At 53.7% G+C, this 22,280-nt stretch overlaps 1 protein-coding gene across 13 annotated transcripts in view; it reads right to left on the bottom strand.

The window, feature by feature from the left end:
• Window positions 1-22,280, bottom strand: part of DAB2IP (DAB2 interacting protein) — a 216,341-nt gene that overhangs the window by 33,443 nt on the left and 160,618 nt on the right. The window contains exon 1 of one of the 13 annotated variants that reach the window (XM_021927194.2): window positions 14,822-15,083. The exons of 8 other annotated variants lie outside the window; for them this stretch is intronic. In XM_021927194.2, coding sequence (XP_021782886.2) covers window positions 14,822-14,937 — 116 coding nt within the window. In that variant the 5' untranslated portion in view covers window positions 14,938-15,083. Of the gene's footprint in view, window positions 1-503; window positions 8,019-8,038; window positions 8,807-8,828; window positions 9,377-13,985; window positions 15,084-22,280 lie in introns of those variants that run through there. 4 more of the 13 variants (XM_021927199.2, XM_021927197.2, XM_021927198.2 and 1 more) reach the window with 4 other exon arrangements.

The raw sequence follows: 22,280 nt of genomic DNA, 5'->3' as shown, positions 1-22,280 counted from the left end.
TGTGGCTACACCCTGCCCCCTACGGCTCCAGCCCTGAGACCCTTCTAAACATAGCAGATCACTAGCCCCATGATAGCGCTCCAGGGACCAGAAGCCCTTTACCTGTCCTCCATGGTGTGGAATCCTTACTGCTCCCAGGAAGGAGGTAGCACCATGACACCCAGGTCACACACGGGATAGCCAAGGCCATGGCTAGGGTGACCTGCCCTGGACTCCACTGCTACAGAGGAGATTGGCCAGGGCATGGGAGGGCAGAGGGGAATGGGAGTTCCACTGGCTTTCTCCTGTGACCACAGCAGCACCCACCACTGGACAAGCCACTCCACCTGGCAGGGCCTCACGCCTGTCCCTCCTCTCTCGCCTCATGACCTGTAAGATAATCAAGTCCCAGATGCCTCAAGCTGGTGTCCCAGCCCTCCTGAAAGGCCCCTTGCACTACACCTTGGCCAAGTGACCTGGACTCTCCCCCACTCAGCTACTTCCTGACAAAGCTGCATACTTACCCTCCAGGCGTCCATGTCCAAGCAGTCTCCTGAGCCTGTCCATTCTGCCTCTCCCTCCACTTCTTTGCCAAACAAAGTCCTTCCTCAGTTTTCAAGGGACAGCCCAATGTCACCACCACAAAGTGGTCTCTGGTCTCTCCAGACAGCTCATACTATGCTACCTAAGCCCGCTCAGGGCCACAATCTCCCACCTGTCCCACTTAATTCTCGTGACAATCCTGTCAGGACTAAAAAGGTGCACCTAGAAAGTTGAGGCGACCTGCCCAAGATCACATGCATAGCAAGTGGCCGAGTCAAAAGCGAAACCAGTTCAGCGGAGTCCAAGACCAACTGCACCAGCCTTGGCCTGGCCTTTCCATCGTCCAGGGGTGGCCCACAGCAGCTGGGCAGCGGGGAAGGTCCACAGCAGCCAGGCAGCGGGGAAAGGCCCACAGCAGCCGGGCAGGGGGGAAAGGCCCACAGCAGCCAGGCAGGTGGAAAGGTCCACAGCAGCTAACCCACTAGCTGTGACCCACTCACTTCAAGTTGGGAAGGAAGAACCGGTGGATACAGGGATGGGGGCAGACCTTGCCCAGGGCCCAGGAAACGTGGGCACAAGGCACGGGGAGCTGCTGCGGGAGACAGCGCCAGGGACCAACAGCAGCTCATTGTGAGGGCTGGCGGCAGAACAACAGGGACACTGTCTTGGCTCCTGGGGCCTAGGCTTATCTGATAGCCTTCCAGCCAACCCACAAGCTGTTTTTCAACTCTGATCCTTTTTTCTCTTAAAAGGTCGGTGACACAGAAGCTCAGCAAACTCATTCCAAGGAGGAAAAGGACCCCAAACCAAAACTTACAGTAATTAAAAATCCCTACTTGGTACAGCAAGGGTGTTCCCAGCTATTGGGTGGGGGGAACTGAGAGTGGGATTGTTTGGCCGGAAAAGTAAGGGGCTCAGGATCACCCTCCAAATCTCGAAAGCTCAGAGGGAGCTGCCCTGTGTGGTCCCAAAGGGCAAGACTGGGACCAGGAGAGGCCACTTCCAGCTCAGTCACAACTGTCCTTGAATGGGCCAGGCTCGTCTGGTTTTAGAGAGAGTGGGATCCCTGTCTCTGAAAGTGTGCAAGCAGGAGCTGGGAGGCCCCTTTAAGACATGTTGCATGGTTAGGGCTGCCAGGGTAATGGGCTAGGCAGTACACACAGGCAGGCAGTGAAGTGGGCCATGGGATTAAACACACACACACACACACACACACACACGTACACAAGTGAATGCTACAAAAATGCACCTGTAGCTGCAAGCAGGCAGGAGGACAGAGGGCCTAGTGTCAAGGGTGCCTGGCTGTAGAGTAAACCTAGTCTCTATTCCTTATGAAACATACAACCTTGAACACTTTAAGTCATTTGACTCTCTAGGACTCAGTTTCCCCATCCATAGTGAGGATAATGACACACCTTCCTCATGGGTTGCTCTAAGGATCAAATGAGACCATGCAGGTGAGAGGCTCAGGAGGGCAGGGGTGTCAGTGACTCCCATCCATTGCTCGTAACTATTCATGCCTCCTTGGTCTGTTCCATTCGCCCACCTCATTGCCAGCCACAATGTCAGGAGCTGGAGACACAGCCATGAACAACACTGGTGAACAATGCACACGCTGCTATCAAGGCTGACACTTCTGGGATAGGTCATACATTTGACAATTTGGAGTGACAAGATACGGACTTCCCAGGCTGTTTCCTGTTCCCATCCCCTGACGACTCAAACTCTTTACATTCTCCATGTCTCGGTTTTCCCCATCTGCAAAATGGGGATCAATTGTATCTGCCCAAATGCTCTGGGATGCCTCAAATTTCTTTAAAAGCCCTTACTTTCCTGAGGCGAAATGAAAGGAGAAGAAAGTGTGCCTAGCAGTGGGCAGTAGACCTCCATGAGGGGGCCCTTTTGGCCCCTCTGCCTGTGACTCCCAAGCACAGCCATCCCCAGCCCCAGTCTCCAGCCCACCAGCCTGTGTGGTCCCAAGCCACTGTCCACTACCCCAGCCAGGTCTGGAAGGAAGAGAAATCCCAGACAAGGTTTGTCTCCACAGAGTGGGTGCCCAACTGAAGGCTGGCAGGACCTGATGGTTCTGCAGTCAGGACTTCAGCAGACTCTCTAGGCCCAACCAGGTCAGAACATGCCAATTATGCTTCTGCCTGTCACAGCCAGGCAGGTCCAGGGGCTGTGCTAGAAATCTCTGCCCACACTGGAAGGAGAGAGAGTCTGGACATGGTCAGAATGAATGCACTGACCTCCTGGGAATCAAGCAGTAGGACCTAAACAGGGCAGCGCCCTGCCTGGCATGTCCAGCAGAGCTCTCTCCCCAAGCCCAGCTTTGCCCCGCTGGTGTGGGAACTGGCTGCTCAGAAGGCCAGTGCTCACTCCTGACCCAGCTAGGATCCCAGGGGAGAGGAGAGGAATGTAGCCGCCTGGTGGCTCCCAGGCCCCTGGGGAGACAGAGCCTGTCCTAAAAAGGCAGAGAGGTTGGCTGCCCTGCTGGGAAGTCTTCCAGGGATGACAGGGACCAGAGGCACGGTCCCTCTCAGCCCAAGGTTCCCTCAGGTCAAGGTAAGGGGCAGGTCCTAGCAGTCACCAAGACCTAGCTGTGACACCCCCATACACACAGAGAGACCTGGGCTGGGAGACAGGGAGGCACCTGGCCTTCTGCCCTCACCCCTGGGAGCCTGTGCTTCCCCCCCCACATCACAGGGCTGAGCTGGCAGAGGAGGGTCCACACTCTGCAACCAAAACAGGAGGACGGGGCAGCTCATTGCTTGCTGTGAGGCCTGGTGTCCTGTGGTGCCCAATACAGGCTGACTGAATGAATGACACTGTGGCAGCCTGGACCTAACAGCTACTTACTAAGCACCTACTATGTGCCAGCTGCAGGTGTTCTTACCAAAGTACACACATCATCTCATGGCCTTCTCCCAACAACTCTGCACAAAAGGCAGCACTGACCCAGAAGAAAGGGAGAACAGGTATTCAAGCTCAGGTCCCATGAGCCCTGGCTCATGGGGCAACTTTTCCTGTACACAGACAGTTAATCCAAAAGGTTCACTGGAAGCTTTAGGATGTTCTCTTAAGAGGAAACTGAGGCTTGGAGAGAGGGAGTGGCTTGGCTAGGTCACATGGTCCAGAAGTGACAGCTGGGGTTCTAACGGCCTGGTCAGCCTCTGTGGGACACTCCTGGCACCGACCGCACAGTGGGTCAGGCCTGGAGGCCAGGTCTCCAATCAGCTCAGCACCCCAGCAAGGGCCTGTTCCTCTCCCTGCAGGAGTCTTTGGTCTCTATCCCAGCTGTATCTAAGGTCTATCACAGACCCTAAACAAGTTTCCTCCCCTTTCTAGGTGCCATTTCCTCACATGCTGACCTACTTCAGAGAAAGCCACAAAAACCCTATGTCAACTCCCTAGAACATAAGGGACCATAAAGTATCACAACTGCTACCAACACCGCCACCATCACCTGCAGTAACATAATAGTAACATCTCACTGCTGCCTGGGGTGACTTGGGCCAAAGTTCAGGAGACCAGGGATTCCAGAGGGCGCTGGTATTGGCTCCTGAATGAGAGGCAGCCTTCAGCATTCTCTCCCCGTATAAACTGTGCAGTCCTAAAAAAACATTCAGGAACACATTTACCTTTCCACGTCTTACTTCTTTTTTTATTTTTTTGCGGGGCGGCGGGGCGGCGGGTCGGGGGGCGGTGCAGAGAGAGAAGAAACAAAAAACTTTCTATCTAATCCCCCAAGTCATCCTGCAGCCTGAATAATTTCGGGTTTTTAATCAATAGCTGTCAGACTTGTCAAATTACTTTGGGGACTGCGAAGCAGTTTTTAAACATTCATAAACCTCAGTAGAACAGCGAAGTGCCCTGAATTTTAAAAGAAGAGCATCCAAGGAACACTCATTGACGAGGGTGCGTGGTGGGCAAATTGAAAGTGAGCTGCGGGCTAGCTGCCCCTGCCCCTCTTGCTTCTGAGCAGGGACAACCCTCCAGCCCTCCTTGGCCTGTAGGAAAAACTACCAGGCTTGGCCTGGCCGCTCAGAAAGTTTAGGGAGGGTGACGGTCCCCCTACCCCCAGCATCAGGAAAAGAGCCCAACTCCCCTGCACAGCACCTGGGGCTCCAACCCCAGGCACAACTGCAGCAATCCTGAAGCTCCCAAGCTGTAGAGCCCACCACAAAAGTGCTAGCCCGCTGGCCTCCCCCCGGTCTCTCCACTGGGGACCACTCCTGAGAATGTTTCAAGGCCCTGACCCTGGCGTTCCCTCTCCTTGAGCTCAGTCTGTGTCTGGCTCCTCCTCACACGTGAACACACCCATGCATCACGGCCTGAGTAGGACTGGTTTCTAACTGGTCCCTGAACCCCACCTGGGACCATAAATACTTCCAACAGCCACTCAGGGCCCTGGGGATGCAAGACTCAAGTGGAAAATGATCATGAAACAGAAGAATAAATGAGCTGAAAAGTGAAGATTTCCATTATCCAGGAAGTGCTTCCCCTCTGGCTTATCTAATTCCTCCCAGCTCTCCACATCCAGGAAGTCCTCCTTAGCTCATGCTGGGCCCCCCCCCCACAGAATGCGGGGGCAGAGGCAGCATCTTCTTCCGTCTCATTTCCTCCACCCAAGACCTGGGCGCCATGCCACGTTACTTCCTGGGACCACGTGGGCCATTCATGTTGGGGTGATCTAGGGATGGCCTCCTTCCCTCATCCTTGAGGGCCAGGTTTCCTGCCTCAACCAAGGACCAGCCATTTGTCCGCAGAGCCCCAGCTCCTAGCATTATGCTGGTTGAAGGTGGTAAGCAGGCATGGTTCCTTAAAAACACACACACAAGACTCTGTGACTTTGGTCAAATTAATTAACCTGTGTGCCTCAGTTTTCTCATCTGGAACACAGGGACACCACCACCTATGGCTGTAGGGCTCACCTGACCTGCAGCGAGCTCTCCATACACAGCCCCAGTAATCAGCCCTGGCTGCCCCCATGGCCATCCAGGCTGGGCTGAGACTGCCTTCTGGGGGCATTCTGTCCCTTTCTGCACGCCCTTCCTGCCAGCACTTCTCTGGATGCTCCTGGTTTCTTCCCGGGCCCAGGACATTTCCAAGATCTGTCTCTCATTCTGCCCAGCAGATCCTTCCTGACTCTCCCCACAGCTGAGCTCTCAAAAAGCCTCTCTGCCAACTGACCCCAGACCACCTCACTTGCTCCACCCCCTCACCTTGAGAGCAAGCTCCAGAGTACAGGCAGTTTTAAGCACGAATCTGAAAGACCCCCATTTAAGAAGAGATGGACAAATCTATGAACAAATGCTGGCACCCTAGACTCCAGCCCCAGTGGTCACTCCAGCACAGCTATTTCTTCAATTCCAGCCACATTTGGGACAGAGGCTCCCTCCTTCTTAGCAGCCTGAGCTCAGAGAGACACAAGAGGTGAAGATCTGAAAGGAAGGAGCACTGGGCCAAAGGAGTGTGCACCTCGGGTGGGCCTCTCCTGCACCTTAGCTTCCTCCCATGTCAAGTGGGTTGCCCCTGCCTCCTGGCAGAGTTTGGGAAGACGCATCATGCTAAGGCACCCCACCCCATCCCAATCCTGGGCAGAGTTGATCCAGCCACCAGCACAGCCACTGAGCACCTCCACTACATCAGCAGGAGCATATGAGGCTACGGGCCTAGGGATGTCAGCTGCCCATTCCTCCCAAAGCCTGAGGTCTGGAAGTCTGCATGGGGCACCAGAGCAGCTGCTTCTCAGACTGTAACTAGCAGGAGACAGCCAGGAGTGTTCAGCAGCAGCAAGACAGCAGGAAAGCGGCTATCAGTAAGCCACAGGGTTCCCGGCCACTGGCACGGGCAGAAACTCAGAGAAACCATGTCAAAGAAAACCAGGAGTGTGGCTGCTGAGTTCCTCCTGCTGCTAGTGACCATGCACCAAAGCCACCTGTGGCTCTCAAGTACCTGCTCAACCACCACACCACAGTGAGCCCACACACCTGGGAAGGGCACAAAGGGCACTGGCTCTGCACCTCTGACCCTCACACAGCTAACTGCAGCAAAGAGTGAGGCTCTGACACCTCCAGGGGCTTCCCAAGGCCAGTGTGTCAGACTTCACGTTCTGCCCCTTTCCCCCACATTCCACATTGGCTGACTCCAGGCTAAGCTAGCCCTGTCATCTGCCACCTGACCCACAGGATTCCAACTGATAAAGCAACATATTTAAAATCCAGCTTTCCAAGGTACGTTTCCAGGTCCCAATCCAGTCATGCCAGCCCTGCTTGGCCCTATCTGGCTCATCATGCTAAACTGCATGCCTCTGCTCAAGGGGTTGCACTCCAGCAGCCTATGCCCAGCTCAAAGGCCACCACCTCCACGAAGCCTCCCCCAGAACTGACAACTCCCTCCAGGGTTTGCGCCTATGCACGCGCCCTCTGCTCTGAAGCAGAGGCTCAGAGAGGTCAAGCAGTTTGCCTAAGGTCATGATTCACAGGCACAAGGGAGGAGCAGGACACCTGGCACTCGGGCTCTAACTCCAAATTCTCTTCACTGCCCGTCAATGCCTCAGGTTTTCACCAAACCTACAAAAATCCTATGACCAAATTCACCAACTTTTAAGGAACTACAGGAACCCTGGGTCACCAGAAATATACTGAGCCCTGCCTTTATCACCTCCTGGGTGGCTGTCTGTAAAACAGTGAGGACACCTACTGGCAGGCAGTCTCATCTGCCCCCAGCTGTGGTAATAAAGATGGTTCAGACCAACCTGCACTGAGACTTGGCTGTAACAAGCCCAATCCTTCCCCTGACTTTTCCAGAAATGGGTACTTGCCCAGTAAAGATGCTACCACACCAAAGTGATCTGGCTTCTGACAACTGTTTCAAATATTCAAGCAGAGCCAAAACACACTCCTGGCCCAGACACAGTCTTTCCAGTCTCCCACCCGCCTCCACCCCACCCAGCGGGCCTGGGCCCCATGGACTAGGGAGTGGAAGCAGGAAGGGAGAAGAAAAAAGAAAGTTCTGCTGAGGAGCTAGGGCGGAGACACCATGGCCCCCAAGCCCCAGTGCAGCCCCACCCAGCCAGCCAAGGGTTCGGCCACTCAGAGCAAAGGCCAAGCTCCTCAGCTCAGAAAACTTGTCAGCAGTCCCTGGCATTTCCCGGTTCTCAACGGAGCACACCATACAGGCCACCGCGCCTGGCGGACGGAGCGACTCACACTGGGCTTCCTCTCATTTTAAAAACTAAAAACAGCAACAGTGCTCTTCTTGGTGTACCGCTTTTTCGCAGGGCCATCCTAACTGCTTCTACATTCTGGGCCAGCAGTGGATGTCTGCGTAGAGGGGCAGAGACGGCATCCCAGGGTGCTCCAGAGACCCTCCTGGGACCAGCTCCTGTGACAGTCGCTCACTGAAGGTGTCTGCTGCCACCCAGCTCATTCAGGTCTCCCTGGGCCCTGAGACTGCCTCCCTCCTGGCTTTCCCAGCCTCCCTTGTTCTAAGCTCTACTCAAGCCACTCACCATCCCTCAGCACGGCCACCAGGCTCGGGAAGCTGAGTGGCCGGGTGAGCCTTCCTGCTGTCTGCTGCTCCTGGCTGGCCCCAGCCAGCTCAGCCCCGCCCTGCTCCCAGACATGCCACTCCAGCCCTGTCCGCTGGGACTAATCATGGCTAGTTCAACAAAGGCTATGTTCCAACTCTCTGTAATGTGCTTTTAAAGGGCCAGTGTACTACTTGGGCCTGCTGGGGTCTTAAAGGTACAGGTCCCCTTTTCCTGTACAGGAAACAGGAAAGCAGAGAAAACAAAAAAAAATCCAAAACTCATGATCAGGTTAGAGGCCCTCGGCTTTTGAGGAAGATTTTAGACACAATAAACAATAGAAAAAAATTCAAATTCCAAGAAGGTCCTAAACAGCTCAAAAACAAAACAAGGAAGCTAAACCTCAAGAATAAGAGACGGGATAGTGGCCCTCTTTGGGCACTATGTGCTGGGCACAGCACTGGGTACTTTATGGCCCAGTCTCATTTATTCCTCACCACTCCACAGACAGGCATTACCATTGCCCCATCTTTCAGATGAGGAAGCTGAGGGTGCAGGGACTCCCCAGCTCGCCAGAACTTCACGCAAGTCAGTGGCAAAGCTGGGCCACACCCCGTGAGGTCCATCATAGCCAGAGTATTCCTCCCACCTGCTCCCTCCACGAGGCCCTGACTGCTCCCTCCCACCTGGACCACAGGCCCCAGCTGCTCCACATCCTCCAGTGTCTCTCCTTCATGAGGAAGAAAGAAGGGGGCGAGATGAGGAGTCTCACCTGTCACAGGTGCCCCACCACCAGGCTTTCAGTTTGAGCCTCAGAACCCTGTGAGGTCGGGTCTATCTTTTCCTCCATCTTCCAGATGAGAAGACTGGAAATCATGGCTTCTGACACAACACGAAAGAAGAGGAACACTAGGGGAAGGTGAAAGCAGAGAAAAGCGGGGAGTCAGAGGGAGCACGCGGGGAAGAAAAGGCAGGTGCAGGGAACCAAGGCAGATGGGGGCAACCGTCCTTCCAAGCCCAGGACTCAGGCAAGCTGGCTGAGGCCCTTCCACTGTCCACAGGAGTGGGGCTTCTCCTGGGGCAAGGGTGGGCAGGGCCTGCCTAGTTACTGGAATAGGAGTGGGCTGGGGAGAGGAAGGGAAGAGAGACTTGACTGTCTGGGTCTCAGCACCTGGTCTACGGTACCCTCAGAGAAGCATGGGCCATTCTGGCACCTGCAGTGGCTGGGCCCACAGTAGGTTCTGTGTGGCTATCTTCTTTTTTTGAGACGGAGTTTCACACTTGTTGCCCAGGCTGGAGTGCAACTGTGCAATCTCGGCTCACTGCAACCTCTGCCTCCCGGTTTCAAGTGATTCTCCTGCCTCAGCCCCCCAAGTAGCTGGGATTACAGGCATGGGCCACCACACCTGGCTAATTTTGTATACTTTTTTAGTAGAGACGGATCACCATGTTGGTCAGGCTGGTTTCGAACTCCTGACCTCAGGTGATCCACCCACCTTGGCCTCCCCCAAAGTGCTGGGATTAAAGGTGTGAGCCACCATGCCCTGCCCAGTGTGGCTATCTTCGGTCAGAAAAGCCAAGGCCAGGAGGCTGCTTTAGGCCCAACTCCACAGGGGCCAAGTCATTCAAAGATGTAGTGCCCTCACTCTGTTTCTATGATGCCTGGAAGTCAAATAAGTTTCAGGACGTGCAGCCTGATGGTAAAGAAGATGAGCTCTGAGGCCAGGCTGTGTTCAAACCTGGACTCTGCCACTTGTAACCTGTGTGGTCTTGGACAGGTTAAGTCACCTCTCTGGGCCTCTCTCAGTTTCCTCCTCTGGAAAATGGACATAATAGCATTTACCTCATAGGATTGCTGAGAGGATACAGAACAAAGCCTGGCTGAGAGTGAGCGCGTAACAAAGGCCTGCTTTCAGCTGGGGTGAAGGAAGCAGCCCCAGGATAGCTGAAGGCACAAATAGGAAACTAGCCTCTTGGGCAGTAACTGTGGCTGAGTCATTTCTTTCTCTCAGCCTGTTTCTGACCCTCAGTGATTTCCAGGCAGGACCCCCCATCTGCTACCTCCCAGATCCCTGCTCCGTCCCACAAGAAGACAAGGACAGAAGGTGAGAAATACTGAGAAAGGCTGGGCTGTGGCCCAAATCCTTTGAGGCCTGAAAACAGCCTGCCTTGGCTGCCCAGGCCCAGGCTAAGCACGTCTGCTGGGTAGGAGGGGCAGAGCAAGAGGGAAGCAAGAACCCAAAGCCACACAGGCTGTCAGGAGGTAGCATAAGCACAAGGCTTCGCCTCCAGACCTCTCTGGGTTTGTCTTCCACTGCTCACATGTGGTCATGGCATGTGATCCTGCTGAGCTCACCTTACCTATGGGGAGTTCTGCATCAGCCATAGGGCCACCCTACATGCCTCCTGCAGAAACAGCCTCCACAGAAGCTAGAGGCTTTGCCGAAAGCATCCCCAAGACTTGACAAGGTTCAAGGCTCATCCTATCTTCCTGGAGCCAAATGCATCTGGTGTGCATGTGGGGAGAGGAGTAGGTGTCCAGCATCAGAGGAAATGGGTGGGTGGGAGGCAGGAGGAATGCCTTGGAGCCCTGGCAGAACATCTGGCCACTATTCCTGAGAGGCAGTAGGAGACCTGGGTGCCTTAACCTCCCTGCTTACGGTATACCTCACCCCCAGGATTAGTCAGTAAGGAGAGGCCCGATTTGGGTATTTGGCAGGCCCAGGCTGCAATTCTGGTCGTGTCATTTAGCAACTGTGGAACCCTGGACAAGTCCTTTTACTTTCCTGAGTCTCAGTTTCCTCATGTATAAAATGAGGTAATACACTATTCCCTGCAGATAACAGATGTAAAAACATTGGTTAACCAGGAAAAGCATTTAACAAAGCAATTGGGAACCCAAAACTCAAATATCTGCGTGCCATTCATTCAACAGACACTGAAACCCACCAGGGGTCCAGCAGACATTAGGTTATCTCCAGCTATGTGTGCCAACCTTGCACCCTCAAGCCGATGCATTCTAAACCCTCCCCAGAGCCAGCAAAGTCCTGGGGCAGGGTTGTTGGGGGTGAGGGTTAGTGTTCCTGGCCACCAAAATATTGTGAAAAAAATCTCAAACTTCTCCAGAAGCCAAACACATAAAGAAGCCTTCCAGAGAAATGCCTTTGGTGTAAAGGAAGTCTAGCTCTGCTCTGGGAAAGACACTTGAGGTAAGGCAGGTTCCAGGATACTCTGCGTGGACCCACAGAGAGTGGGGTAAGGAAAGGGGTTGACAGGGGAACCAGGGTCAACAGACTCAGTGTTGAGTCCAAAAACGTGACACGGCACAGTCAGTGAGCTTTCCAGAGTAGGTGGAGAGGGCTGAGGGAGCTGGGAAAGATCACTGGGGGGAGCCTATCGGCGCTCCGGAATCAGAATCTCCAGGCTGAGATGCCCTGGGTCAGCTGCTGGTAAACCCACGCCGTGGACAGAGAACACTCAGGCCCCACTCCGGCCCTCCCCTCCTCAGCATCCTGGGCTGGCTGGGTCCTCACGCACTTCTCTGCTCACTGCTGCCCCCGCCACCTTCTCAACTCCTTTTCCTACTCAACACACCTGTCTGTTCCGACACCACTGGGTCTCCTTGAGGATGCCAAAGGCCTTCAGGTTGCCAAAGTTAACCAGTTTCTGTGCCTTACTATCCCCTGAACCCAGGCCACCGTGCTCCAGGTTTCCTCTGTTCTCACAGGCTTCTAGCACCTCACCTCCTTTCCTCCGGGTGCTGGAGTTCCTCAGGCCTGTTTCGGAGACACTCTTCCTTAGCACAACACTTTCCTTTGGTGATTGTATCCACTCCCATAGCTCTAAATACCTCCAGCATGCTCATGACTCCAAAGTGTATTCCCAGCCCTCCCCTCCTCTGAGCTCCGGACCCATGCATCTCCATGCCGGCCTGACAGCACCTCCAGGGCATCTCACGGAACTTCACATCTGAAATGTCCAGCGTGGAGCCTCAGTAGCAAAGCCAGGAGCCCTTCCTTTCCCTGGCCTTCAGAATCCAATCCAACACAAATCCTCCTGCTACCTCCTCTGAAATCCCTCATCCCTGTTTACTCCTCTCCATCTTCCCCAGGCAGCCTGTTGTCCAGGCAGCCTCCCAAACCACTGGGCTTCCCCCTACCCCTACCAGGGGTCAGAGGGACCCTTCAGAAATGCAAATCAGATTACTGAACTCCTCACCTTAAAAGCCTTCAATTATTCCCCACTGCACTGAATAAATGTGAACTGCTCCCCAGGTGAAAGACGTTGGCAATCGTGACCTACCTACTCTCTGACCTCATCCAGCAACACCCAACGCCCCCCACCACACACACCAAAGTCTGTTTCCTGCTCAAGGGCTGTACTTACTGCTCCCTAGGCTAGGAGTTCTTGCTCCAACACACTCAAACAGCAAATTGGCGGGCTTCTGGCATCTTCTGCAACTCAATCCTTCCCTGACTGCTCCATCTACACAGGTCCTGCCCTGCCACCGTTACTCCCCGGTGGAACACTTGGTTTGTTTCCTTCATAGCATCTTGCTCATGTAGCTAGCAAATATTTAAGTGCAAACGATGTGCCAAGCACTATTTAGGCACTGGGAAGACAGGTGCTGAACAAAGCAGACAGAAATCCCTGGCTCACATTTCAGTAGGGAAACTTCACTCGATCGGGAATCACTTTTTTCCTCCGCTTATTTATTATCTGCCTCTCCTGTCACAAGGTAAGCTGTGTGTAGCCAAGCTCTATGTGTTGTATTTCTGTGTCTTAAGAGAGGGTCTGACACGGTGCAAGAGCTCAGTAAGTCCTGATGAAATCAAGATGCAAAAACAAAGACCAGGGCAGCCAAAGAACCAAACCCCAAACCCTGAGAGACATACATGAAATCAAGAGCCTGGTCCTGAATGCCTCCCATGGCGTCTCTCCCTACCCCTGGGGGCCTCAGGTGGGAAGGAAAGCTTCTGTGACACCCCAGCCTTCTGGGGTCAGACAGAGGCACATGTGGCAGTTTCGTTTAACTGCTGGGGAACAGGTGGATGACTGCAGGCCTGAGGAGTTAGGGAGGCTTCTTGAAGAGGCTAGATCTGAACAAGGCCAACCTACACCTCCCTCCCAGATCTAGGGAGGAGGAAAACAAATTTGTGTTTTAGGGCTCTGATATTCTTTGCTCTGGCAGAAAAGAAGAAAAAAAAAAACCTTTACTTTTTATTAGTGTCTGGATCAATAAAAGTTTCAGAAGTAAAGCTTCTCTCCTGCAATACTAACTGCGAGAGAGAGAGAGAGACAGACGTGGATTGTTAAATCTGTCTTGGAGAGGCAGGGCTGGGAGAGTGTGAGGGCACAGGGGCACCGGCAGTTTCCCCCTCACCTGTGCTGGCAGCTTCTGGCTAAAGGCCCTCATTAGCTCCGCAGCCTAGGGTCAAGGCCCATTCCTCATAGCCCACCTAACCAAATGCTGGTTCCCTGAGCCTAGGTCAACAGCCAGGCTGCTGGACGCCCACCATTCAGGTGCCCCACAACCTTGCCTGCTTGGCCTTCTCTGAGCTGCACCCTAAAGCTTCTCCCCAGCCCACCTCCCCACCTAAAGGCTGGAAGCTCCAGGAGGGCAGGGCTTGCTTCCCTGGAGGAGCCAGTTTAGCAACCCCAGTCCCCACCTTCACTCTTCCTCCCATGTCCGAGGGAGTCCCCCATTCAGTCCCCCAAGCCTTGCACTTGCACAGCACACCAACAAGCCCTGTCCACTGAGGACTCAGTTCTGGGACCAGGCCTTGTTGGAGAAACAGCTCCTCACCCTCCAGCCCAACCCACCCCCATCCAAAGCCTGTCTGACCCCACACCAGGCTGGAGACCCACCCACCCGGGAGGAAGTTTCCTTGTGGTGTCTGTCCTCCCTCTCACAGAACTTCAAACAGACCTTTGTGGTGGGAGCGCAGGCCTCTCTGCTGACCTGATTCTGGGCACTTGCAACCCCTGAGGCTCTGGAGCCAGATCTGGCTTCCGAAGATGACCAGGTCTCCAGTGAGCAGCCCCTCCGGCCCAGCCCAGGATCTTGCCGAAGTTGTCACTAAGAAGTCCAAGGCCACAGAGGCCCATTCCCAAGGGCGGTGCTCACCCAGGCACCTATTCTAGACAGATTAGGAGGACTCTCAGCCGGGCCGGCATCTAAGAGGTGAGCCTAGGAGGGCTTGCCCTTCCCGAAAGGCACGTGCTGAATCTGTGTCTTCCAAGCTGAACTTTCAAAAATGACTTAAATAAACACAGTGATGACAACATCTAAAGGTTTCCGTGTCCTTCAGGAATCAAGTGGAAAATTACAGTCTTCCATACAGGTAACCACATGGCACAACCTCCACATCCAAGAAGATGAGAAATACTCCTGAAAGCAAACTATGGCTTCCAGCCACGGCAAGTCTCCCTCCAAGGGCCTCTGGGCAGGGTGCAGGCCTGAGCACAGAGCTCTGGGTCAGGAAAGAGGGAGGAGCCGTCCCGAGAGGCTCCTCCCCTAAAATGCTGACTCCGCCCAAGGTCATCTCCTGCCCCAAGCCCCGCCTCTGGGCCTTTGTATTTGCCATTCCCTGGGCAACGATGGTTCCTCGTTTTGGTCTCAGACCCAAAGTCCCGTCCCAGGAAGAGGCCTTCCCTGATCTCTTAGCTAAAGGGGCAACTACCATCTCCCCAGTTACCACCCTGCTTCATTTTCTCCACAGAACTACCCTTAAGTCATCTTGTTTGTTTCTGTCTTTTACCCACCATGAAAATGTCCGGTCCACGAGAACAGGGACCTGCACGCCCAGGTAAGCCCAGCACACCTCCAACCAGAGCCTGGCACAAAGTAGGCACCTGACAGATGTACTGAATGAATGCATTTTTCAAGCTGGTCTGAGCCAGGTCAGCCAGAGCGGTGGAAGGCAGGAGCAGGGGAACCAAAAGATTTGGGGGCGCGCCAAGGTAACCTCACCCGAGCACCGCTCGAAGAGCATTCCGGACTAATGTCGGGCTGCGCCACGCCCCAAACCCTGTCCAGCCCGGAAGCGGCCGGCCCGGCCCCAGCCCCAGCCTAGGCCCGCCCACCCACCCCACAGCAGCAGGCCCAGCCCTTCCCAGCATTCCGCGGCCAGCTGCCCCCAGCTGCAGGAACTTCCCGCTAGCGACCTGCCGCTGCGCATTGGGCACGCGGCGGGGGGAGGCGGATGCGCAGGCCCCGGTGCGGGGATTCGCGGGCCTCTGCCTTGCAACCCCTTCCCCACCTTCGTGCGAGTCTGGGTCCCCACCGGCCCCGCCAGTCCCTCACTCACCCGCGGCCTGGCTCCGGCGGCGCATTCCAGTTCGGTCCCGCTGGCCCTACCCTGGATTCGTTGGGCTTAGACCAGCACAGCCCAGAGACCCAAACAAGGCAAAGGCTCTCCCTTCCCCACATTTCCATTCAAACATTTTAACAAGTGAACACAACTGAGGTCCAGACAAGGCCAGGGGTTTGCCTACCATGATCCCCTAACCCGACTCCCCACCCCGACTTGGAACTAGACAGCCTAAGATGGGAAGGGCACTGGGTTCCCAGGAAGCAGTCCCGGGTTTTCTCTTCTGGAAAGCACCCGGCTAGTCCAGCAGGACAGAAGGGAAAGGTCGAGTGCAGCGAAGGAGACGACAGGCTGGTGGAGACGACAGGCTGGTGAGCTGTGTAAGCTGCCCAGGTTCCTGAGTGCGCCCAGAAGCCTGTGGGCAGACAAACCCCTGCCCCACCTGCTGGCCTGGAGATTCATCCTTGGGTCACTTACCAGGCCCTCACCGAAACAAAAACCCCTAGGGGAAGGGCACACCCAGCCAACCAGGTATTTTTGCCTGGGGTCACCCTTTTTCCCACCCCACTAGAGAAGCCACCGCAATGGTATCCACTTACTGAGTCTCTACCACATGCAGGGTATCATACTGTCACACCTCCTTCTTACAGCCACCAGCTAGAAGTGCTAATCCAGCTGAGGCCAGGAACCCGAGGCTGCACAGCCTCCTGATGTAAATATGAACAGAAGACAGTGGAAGAACAAGAGCCACCCCCTGGAGTCCTACCTAGGTCCTGCCCAGCTCCTCCCATCCTCCACCCTAAGGCATCACAGACCCCAGGCCAGTCCTTGGCAGTTGCAGCCTGCTCCGGTGTTTCAGCAAACAACTACTGAGCTCCTACTAAGCTGCAGGCTGTGTCAGGCACCTACTGTGTACAGGCAGGCAGGATACCATCTGGGGTTATTGCAGGACTGGTGAAGAGGTTTTACTGTGACCCCATCAGCAGCCCCCAGCCTGAAAGGTCCCTGACTCATTCCATCCCCTGCTGGGCCCTAGGCTCCAGGCTCAGTTCTGCTGTGCACACAGGCCAGGCGATCCAACACCACCCGTCTGCCCACATTTGCATCTGTCCACACCTCCAAAGCCAAAAGAGCTATCCAGCTCCCCCTACTGCCTAAAAGGCTCCCAGCCAGAAGAGCACTTACAGTGTCCTGTCCCCTTCCTTCTGAGTTTTCCCTCAGAGCTGTCATCTGTTTATCCAATGTCTTAATAAAATTTCCTAGTGGGGGAAAGGTGAAGATAGAGTCTCAGAGAGGTCCTGCGGCCAGAGAAGCCCACTTTGGCTCCAGAGCAGCCAAGCCAACAAGGAAGGTGAAAGCAGAGTGCATCCTCTGAGCATCACCTCCCTCCAGGGTGCAGGCTCCAAGCCAGGTCTGCTCCCACTGATTTCATAATCATGGCAACAAACAGGCAAGGCAGATACTGCGACCACTTTATAGATGAAATCAAGTCTGGAATAGCTAAGTCATTTGCTCAAGTTCACCCAACTACATCTGAAAGTGTGCCTCACGCCTAGACAACTGTTTTTGCACCTTTTACTAGTCCCCTCTTGTTTCCCTCCTTAATCTGAATACTCCTTCCTCCTGGAAGCCCTCCTAGATTTCCCTCAGGCAAGAAGCCATCCCCTGATGATTCATCCACACTGTTAAAATATCTTGCTATATGAACACAGGGCCCTATAACAGGGCCTTTGCCTCTGCATGACAGCTCTCACAGGAAGGAGTCACGCGCTAACAAGAAATGAGCCTGCATCTGAGGGTCAGGATATGTCCATCTCCAGTGGGTCTCCTACCCTCACCAGCTGTCTGCCATCACTTCCTCTGTGCCCTCCTTCCTAGCCCCTGCTCAGAGGTCTGCATAACCGCTTGCAGGCTCCTTTCAGCAACATCTTGAGTAACACATAAAAGTACAGAGTACACAGTGACCATTCCTGGCCATGTGTAGTTGGGGGAATTTCAGAGGCTGCCCTGATCCAGTCACTCCTGGTTTCAGCATCTCCCACGGCCACAGAAGCAGCCCAGAGCCTTGGGCCTCGCCCATCAGTAGGTCCTACCTGTCCCTGCACACTCCTCACCTTTATACCTGAAGCTTATCACAGGGAATAGTCACAAGGCCTGCCTCCTTTTTTACCCTTCCCCATGCATGCCCTGCCTTTCTCACAGTCACACCCTTGCTTCCACGAGGTTCCCCTCCTGCCCCCATTTCTAATTTTCATTCACCTTTCAAGGCCCAGCTCAACTGCCCCCACCTGAGGGAAGCCTGCCCAGTGGCCCCAGGCACAGGAAAGTGCACAATCTCTCCCTCTCTCTGCCTGAATTCCTGGTCTGACTCCCCTCTCCTGGCTACTACTGCCTACCCTGCCAGGCCTTCCTTGGGGTCTGTTCATCTCTGGTTCTCAGGGCCTAGGGGACTCCATATATGAGTGATGGAGACACACACACTGCAGGCAGTCTTCTCTAAAGAGCTCAAGATGCTCCTGTCTTATCTTCTTTCATATCTGAAGATGTCCTCAGCAACTGGGCTAGGCTCTCTGGGGAAGTCTGGAACCCTTCCCCCTCAAAAAGCTTTCCATTTCTTTGAGTGACAAGAGTTTGGGCCACGACTGTCAAGGAATACCTCCAGGCAATGCCTGTACATCCCGTGGGGAGAGATGTATAAATCCTGGGAGAGGAAACATCTTTTCTTTCTAGAGGCTGAGCAGACGACAGAGGCTCTTTCTAAAGGAGGGTGCTGCTAAAACCCACCAACTGCCTCAGAATCCATCTGTAGGACACAAACAGGTACAAGGCCGGAGAGGGATGCCCACCCTGTGGCAAAGTCAGCCCAGGGCCTGGCTGTTCATGAACAAGGGCTTTTGAAGAGACCACAGTTGTACCACAAAGTACAAGAGACCACAAGGGCTTCTGAAGGGACCAGTTGTACTTAGCTGAATGTGAGAAAACAAACTTGGTATTAGATTGAGGGCCAACTCAGGAAGTAGTTTCAGTACACCAGCTGTTAATTTATGTGAGCACATCTATACTTGCGTGGCTTTATCATCACTAACAAAGAGCAAATGTGTCCTGGCACCTGCTATGTGTTTTATAGACATTATCTCCTTTAATTCTCCAAAGAGCCATAAGCTGTGGGTATCCATGCTACCTTTTAGTAAAAATGAAGCAGAAGCACAGAAAGCTTGGAAAAATTGCCCAAGCTCACACCGCTAGTTACTAGTGGGAGCTGGGATTCTAGGACCCTCAACATCTGGCCCCAGACTGTCCCTCGGGTCTGAGTTACCAGTGTTCAACACTTCAGAGCCTCTGCTCGCTGTTCCTGCCCCCTCAAGCTCCCCCTCACCTAGTTTTGAGCTGTGTGGGTGGTTAATTTACATCGTCAGCCCACAGCCTCCCCACTCCCTTCCTCTTCACCACCTATTCAGTTCACCTAGCTCAGACCCCCTTCTCCCTCCAGACCAGCCAGCTGGACTCCCGCCGTCTGGCTACCTCTGCCCCACTACCAGCCCGGTCACATCATCTCCACCTGCCAGGCCCCCAACCAGTGTCTTATGGCGATGACTTCGGCTGGCAGAGAATCCTGGAACCTTTTCCCCACAGTGATGTTGACACATGTTCACTCCAAAAATGTAATGTTTCCATCAAAACATTTAGTGGGAGTAAATTCCCACCCATGCGACATCTCTAAAAAATATAGAGTAAATTTACTCGAACAAGCAGTGAGACATGGTCAGCATTTTTCTTTCTTGGTTGTCACAGTGCCAAGTGCTAGGCAACACCCAGCACAGTGTGCCAGGGGTTGAATGCTACCAAGAGGCAACAGAAAGAGGACGGTTACAGTTTATGAGCCTGTGACTGCTGGTTCTACTGTACAAGACGCCGGGATCAACCTGGGCAGTGCCCTCAGCCCTGGCCCCCAGAGAGTCCAGTGCCACTAGCTGAACTCCCACCAGAGCCATTTCTGTGTCTGTGGCTAGGTCATTTGCTACTTAGTCCCCAAGTCCTGCTCCCACCCCACCAGAGTAGGGCCCAGCCATCACCACACCATGTCTACACCAGGTCCAATGCCTATGTTCACATGCATGCTTCCTGAAAGGTCAGGGAACTCAAGTCTCCCTAAACACTCCCCAACCCTGAGACCAGCAATAATATTGTGGGGTAATGCAGGGAGATCCTGCTGTACACCCAGACCCCATGGCTGCCAAAAGAAGAGATCTAACGCCAGGTACTGCAATCCGGGTGCCTAGAGGTCAGTGGTTGTGGGTAGGTTCCAACCAGCCCCAGCCCCAGCAATCTGAGATTACTGTGAAGCCAGAACAGTCCATTCTTGGGGCAAGTCCAGCCCTCTACAGCAAGAAGCTGGAGAAGACAAGGAGAGGCCCATTGGCCACCACTCTGTTCCCACTTCCCCATGTAACCAGACAGCAATTCTGTAACAAGACAGCATTTATAACCACTATGCCCCACTCCCTTAGATATTCCCTACTTCAAGGATGGCAGAGGGGCAGCCTCTGCTTTGGTTTCCTCCCAATGTTTCTCTCGACTCCATTCCGTACAGCCATCTGGCACAATACTGCCACGTGTGGTATTAACCTCCTCACCGTGACATATGCCAGAGGGAGAGATCAATGTTCCCATTTTACAGATGTGAAAACATGCGCACCAGGGTTAAACCACCAGTCCAAGGCCACCCAGCTGGGAAGGGAGTGTCACCAGGAACCAAACAGGTGAACAAGGTCTGTCCTCAGGAAACTGGTAGTTTAGTAGAGAAGGGAAGGTACACAAATATTAAGATCAAACAAAAAACATATATACCAGGCTGTGGGCCCAGAAGACGTGGTGAAACGTGTCCAGGGCAGGGCCTGGCCCAACAGGGGGCCTAGAGAGACTGCAGGAGCATTTCCAGTTTGGGAGCAGGGAATCAAGAAAGGTATCTGGAGAAGAGGATGTCCAAGCATATCCTTCTTCAGAGATCTGTGTCCCCACCAACTTCTGTGCCTGGCACATCGTGCACACTTCTCATTGCCAGGAGGGTTAACCCTGGGCAGGCTGCTGGCATATACACTGCAACCCATCTACAACCGGACAGCCCGGCCCTGTGAGGTATGTCAAATTATGCCTCCTTTACACAGATGGGATCAGAGGAGCAAGGCAGTCAGGTTCTTTGCTCCCAGTCACACAGCTAGAAAGGCAATTGTGTCTGACTCTAAGGTCTGCCTCTCCAACAAGCACTTCATTTCTCTAAGCCTTAGTTTCCTCATCTGCAGAAACTCTGCTGCAGACGTACCTCCCCTACAGACGGGTGTTGGACATTAAATGTCTAATACCTGAAGCCTAGGTCCCTGGAGGTGGTGACCAGAGCCTGGACCTACATTGGCCCAGGGACCCTGCTCCTGTAGCCTGTTGGGTGAAAAAGGAGAGGGTGATAGGTTCCATTCACTGGCTCCTCTCTTCCTAAGCCAAGCTTGCCAAGGAATGGCTACCAATATGGAGCTATAATTGGTGAGCCTAGCAGTGCAGGGCCCAGCAACAGACCCGGTGGGTGATGCTGTTGCAGGAAAACAGCTGAGCACAGCAAATATAGCCGCTGACCCAATTCAGTTCTGTTCTGTCTTCGAGAAAATAATTGAGTTTAAATGAATAGGTTTCCCATGTCCCCTCCGGCCTCGGGAAGGGTGAAAAGGGAGAGGAGGGAGATAGGAACAGTTCTTCAGGCTTACTGTTGTTTATTTTTGAGTCATTAGGCCTGTGAAAAGTTTTTCTTTCTTTCTTTGGTGGCCGTGGGGGTTGGACATGGCTGGGAGGCAGCAAGGTGGAGTGAGAACCACACAGTGTGGAGATGAGGATGGAGGTTCAAGTCCTGACCTTACCAACAGCTTTTTGGAGTGGCCCAGCCGGTCTCCTCTGGGCCCCAGGCTCCTTATCTGTAGAAGGGGAACACTACAACCCCACACACACCCACACACCTCCCAGGGTTGCTGGGAGGAGACTTCCAGGGAGAAAAGGAGTCTGAGGTGAACTGAAGAAACCAATTCTTTGCCCTATAGGAATGTAGGCCCACTGAGGCCACATCTGTTTTAAAAGAAGCCAGAAATCTAGATTTTCAGGTGAATATTTAAGGTAAATGTTTTAGTGTTGGTAACTGATTTTAAACCAACAAAACAATAGAATCTTTCCACCCCATCGGGTCAAATGAAACCTGTCTGTGGGATACATCTGGCCACCAGCCATCCATATACTACCTCTGATTTAATGACAACGTATGTAAAGCAATTAATGACATGCTAGAGTCCTCCCACCTGTTTACTGACTTATAATTTCTTTGATGGAGAGGCCAGGCCTACCCCACTTGATAGCAGAGGTGAGGGGCACCCTCCTCCCCAAGGCTGGACTCCTTCAAAACTTCAGAGGAGAACATGGAGGGGCTGCTGCCCCCACATCCCTTACTGCAGGAAGGCAGGTGGGTATGCTGGGGCTGGTTTTGTCCTAAAAGTTAAGGGGACCTGGGCTCACCTCCTGCCCAGCCCCAAATTCTCCCCTAGGGTCTCAGCTTCCTCTTCAGCAAAATGAGGATTTCTGAGAGGACCAAATGAGAAAGAGAAGACTTAGAGATAAAGGGTGAGAACACATGTCAAGTGTCCCCAGAGAAGTAGTGCCACCCGGTGGAAAGAGCCTGTGAGCTGGCATTTCCTCCTTGGCTCTTGGCTGTGTGAGCCCAGGAAGGTTACCTAACCTCTCTGTACTTCAGTTTCATCCTCTGTACACAAGAGATAAGAATCTTTGGGATACAGAGGTGTTGTGAAGATTAAATGAGCTGATGACTGTCAAGTACCTGGGAGGAAGCCTGGCACAGAGCAAAGGACTAAAAAATGACAGGC

Source organism: Papio anubis, chromosome 13 (genome assembly GCF_008728515.1).
Source record: "Papio anubis isolate 15944 chromosome 13, Panubis1.0, whole genome shotgun sequence".
Lineage (NCBI taxonomy): Eukaryota > Metazoa > Chordata > Mammalia > Primates > Cercopithecidae > Papio > Papio anubis.
The sequence above is the reverse complement of the archived record's forward strand: the minus strand, read 5'-3'. Positions and strand labels throughout refer to the sequence as shown.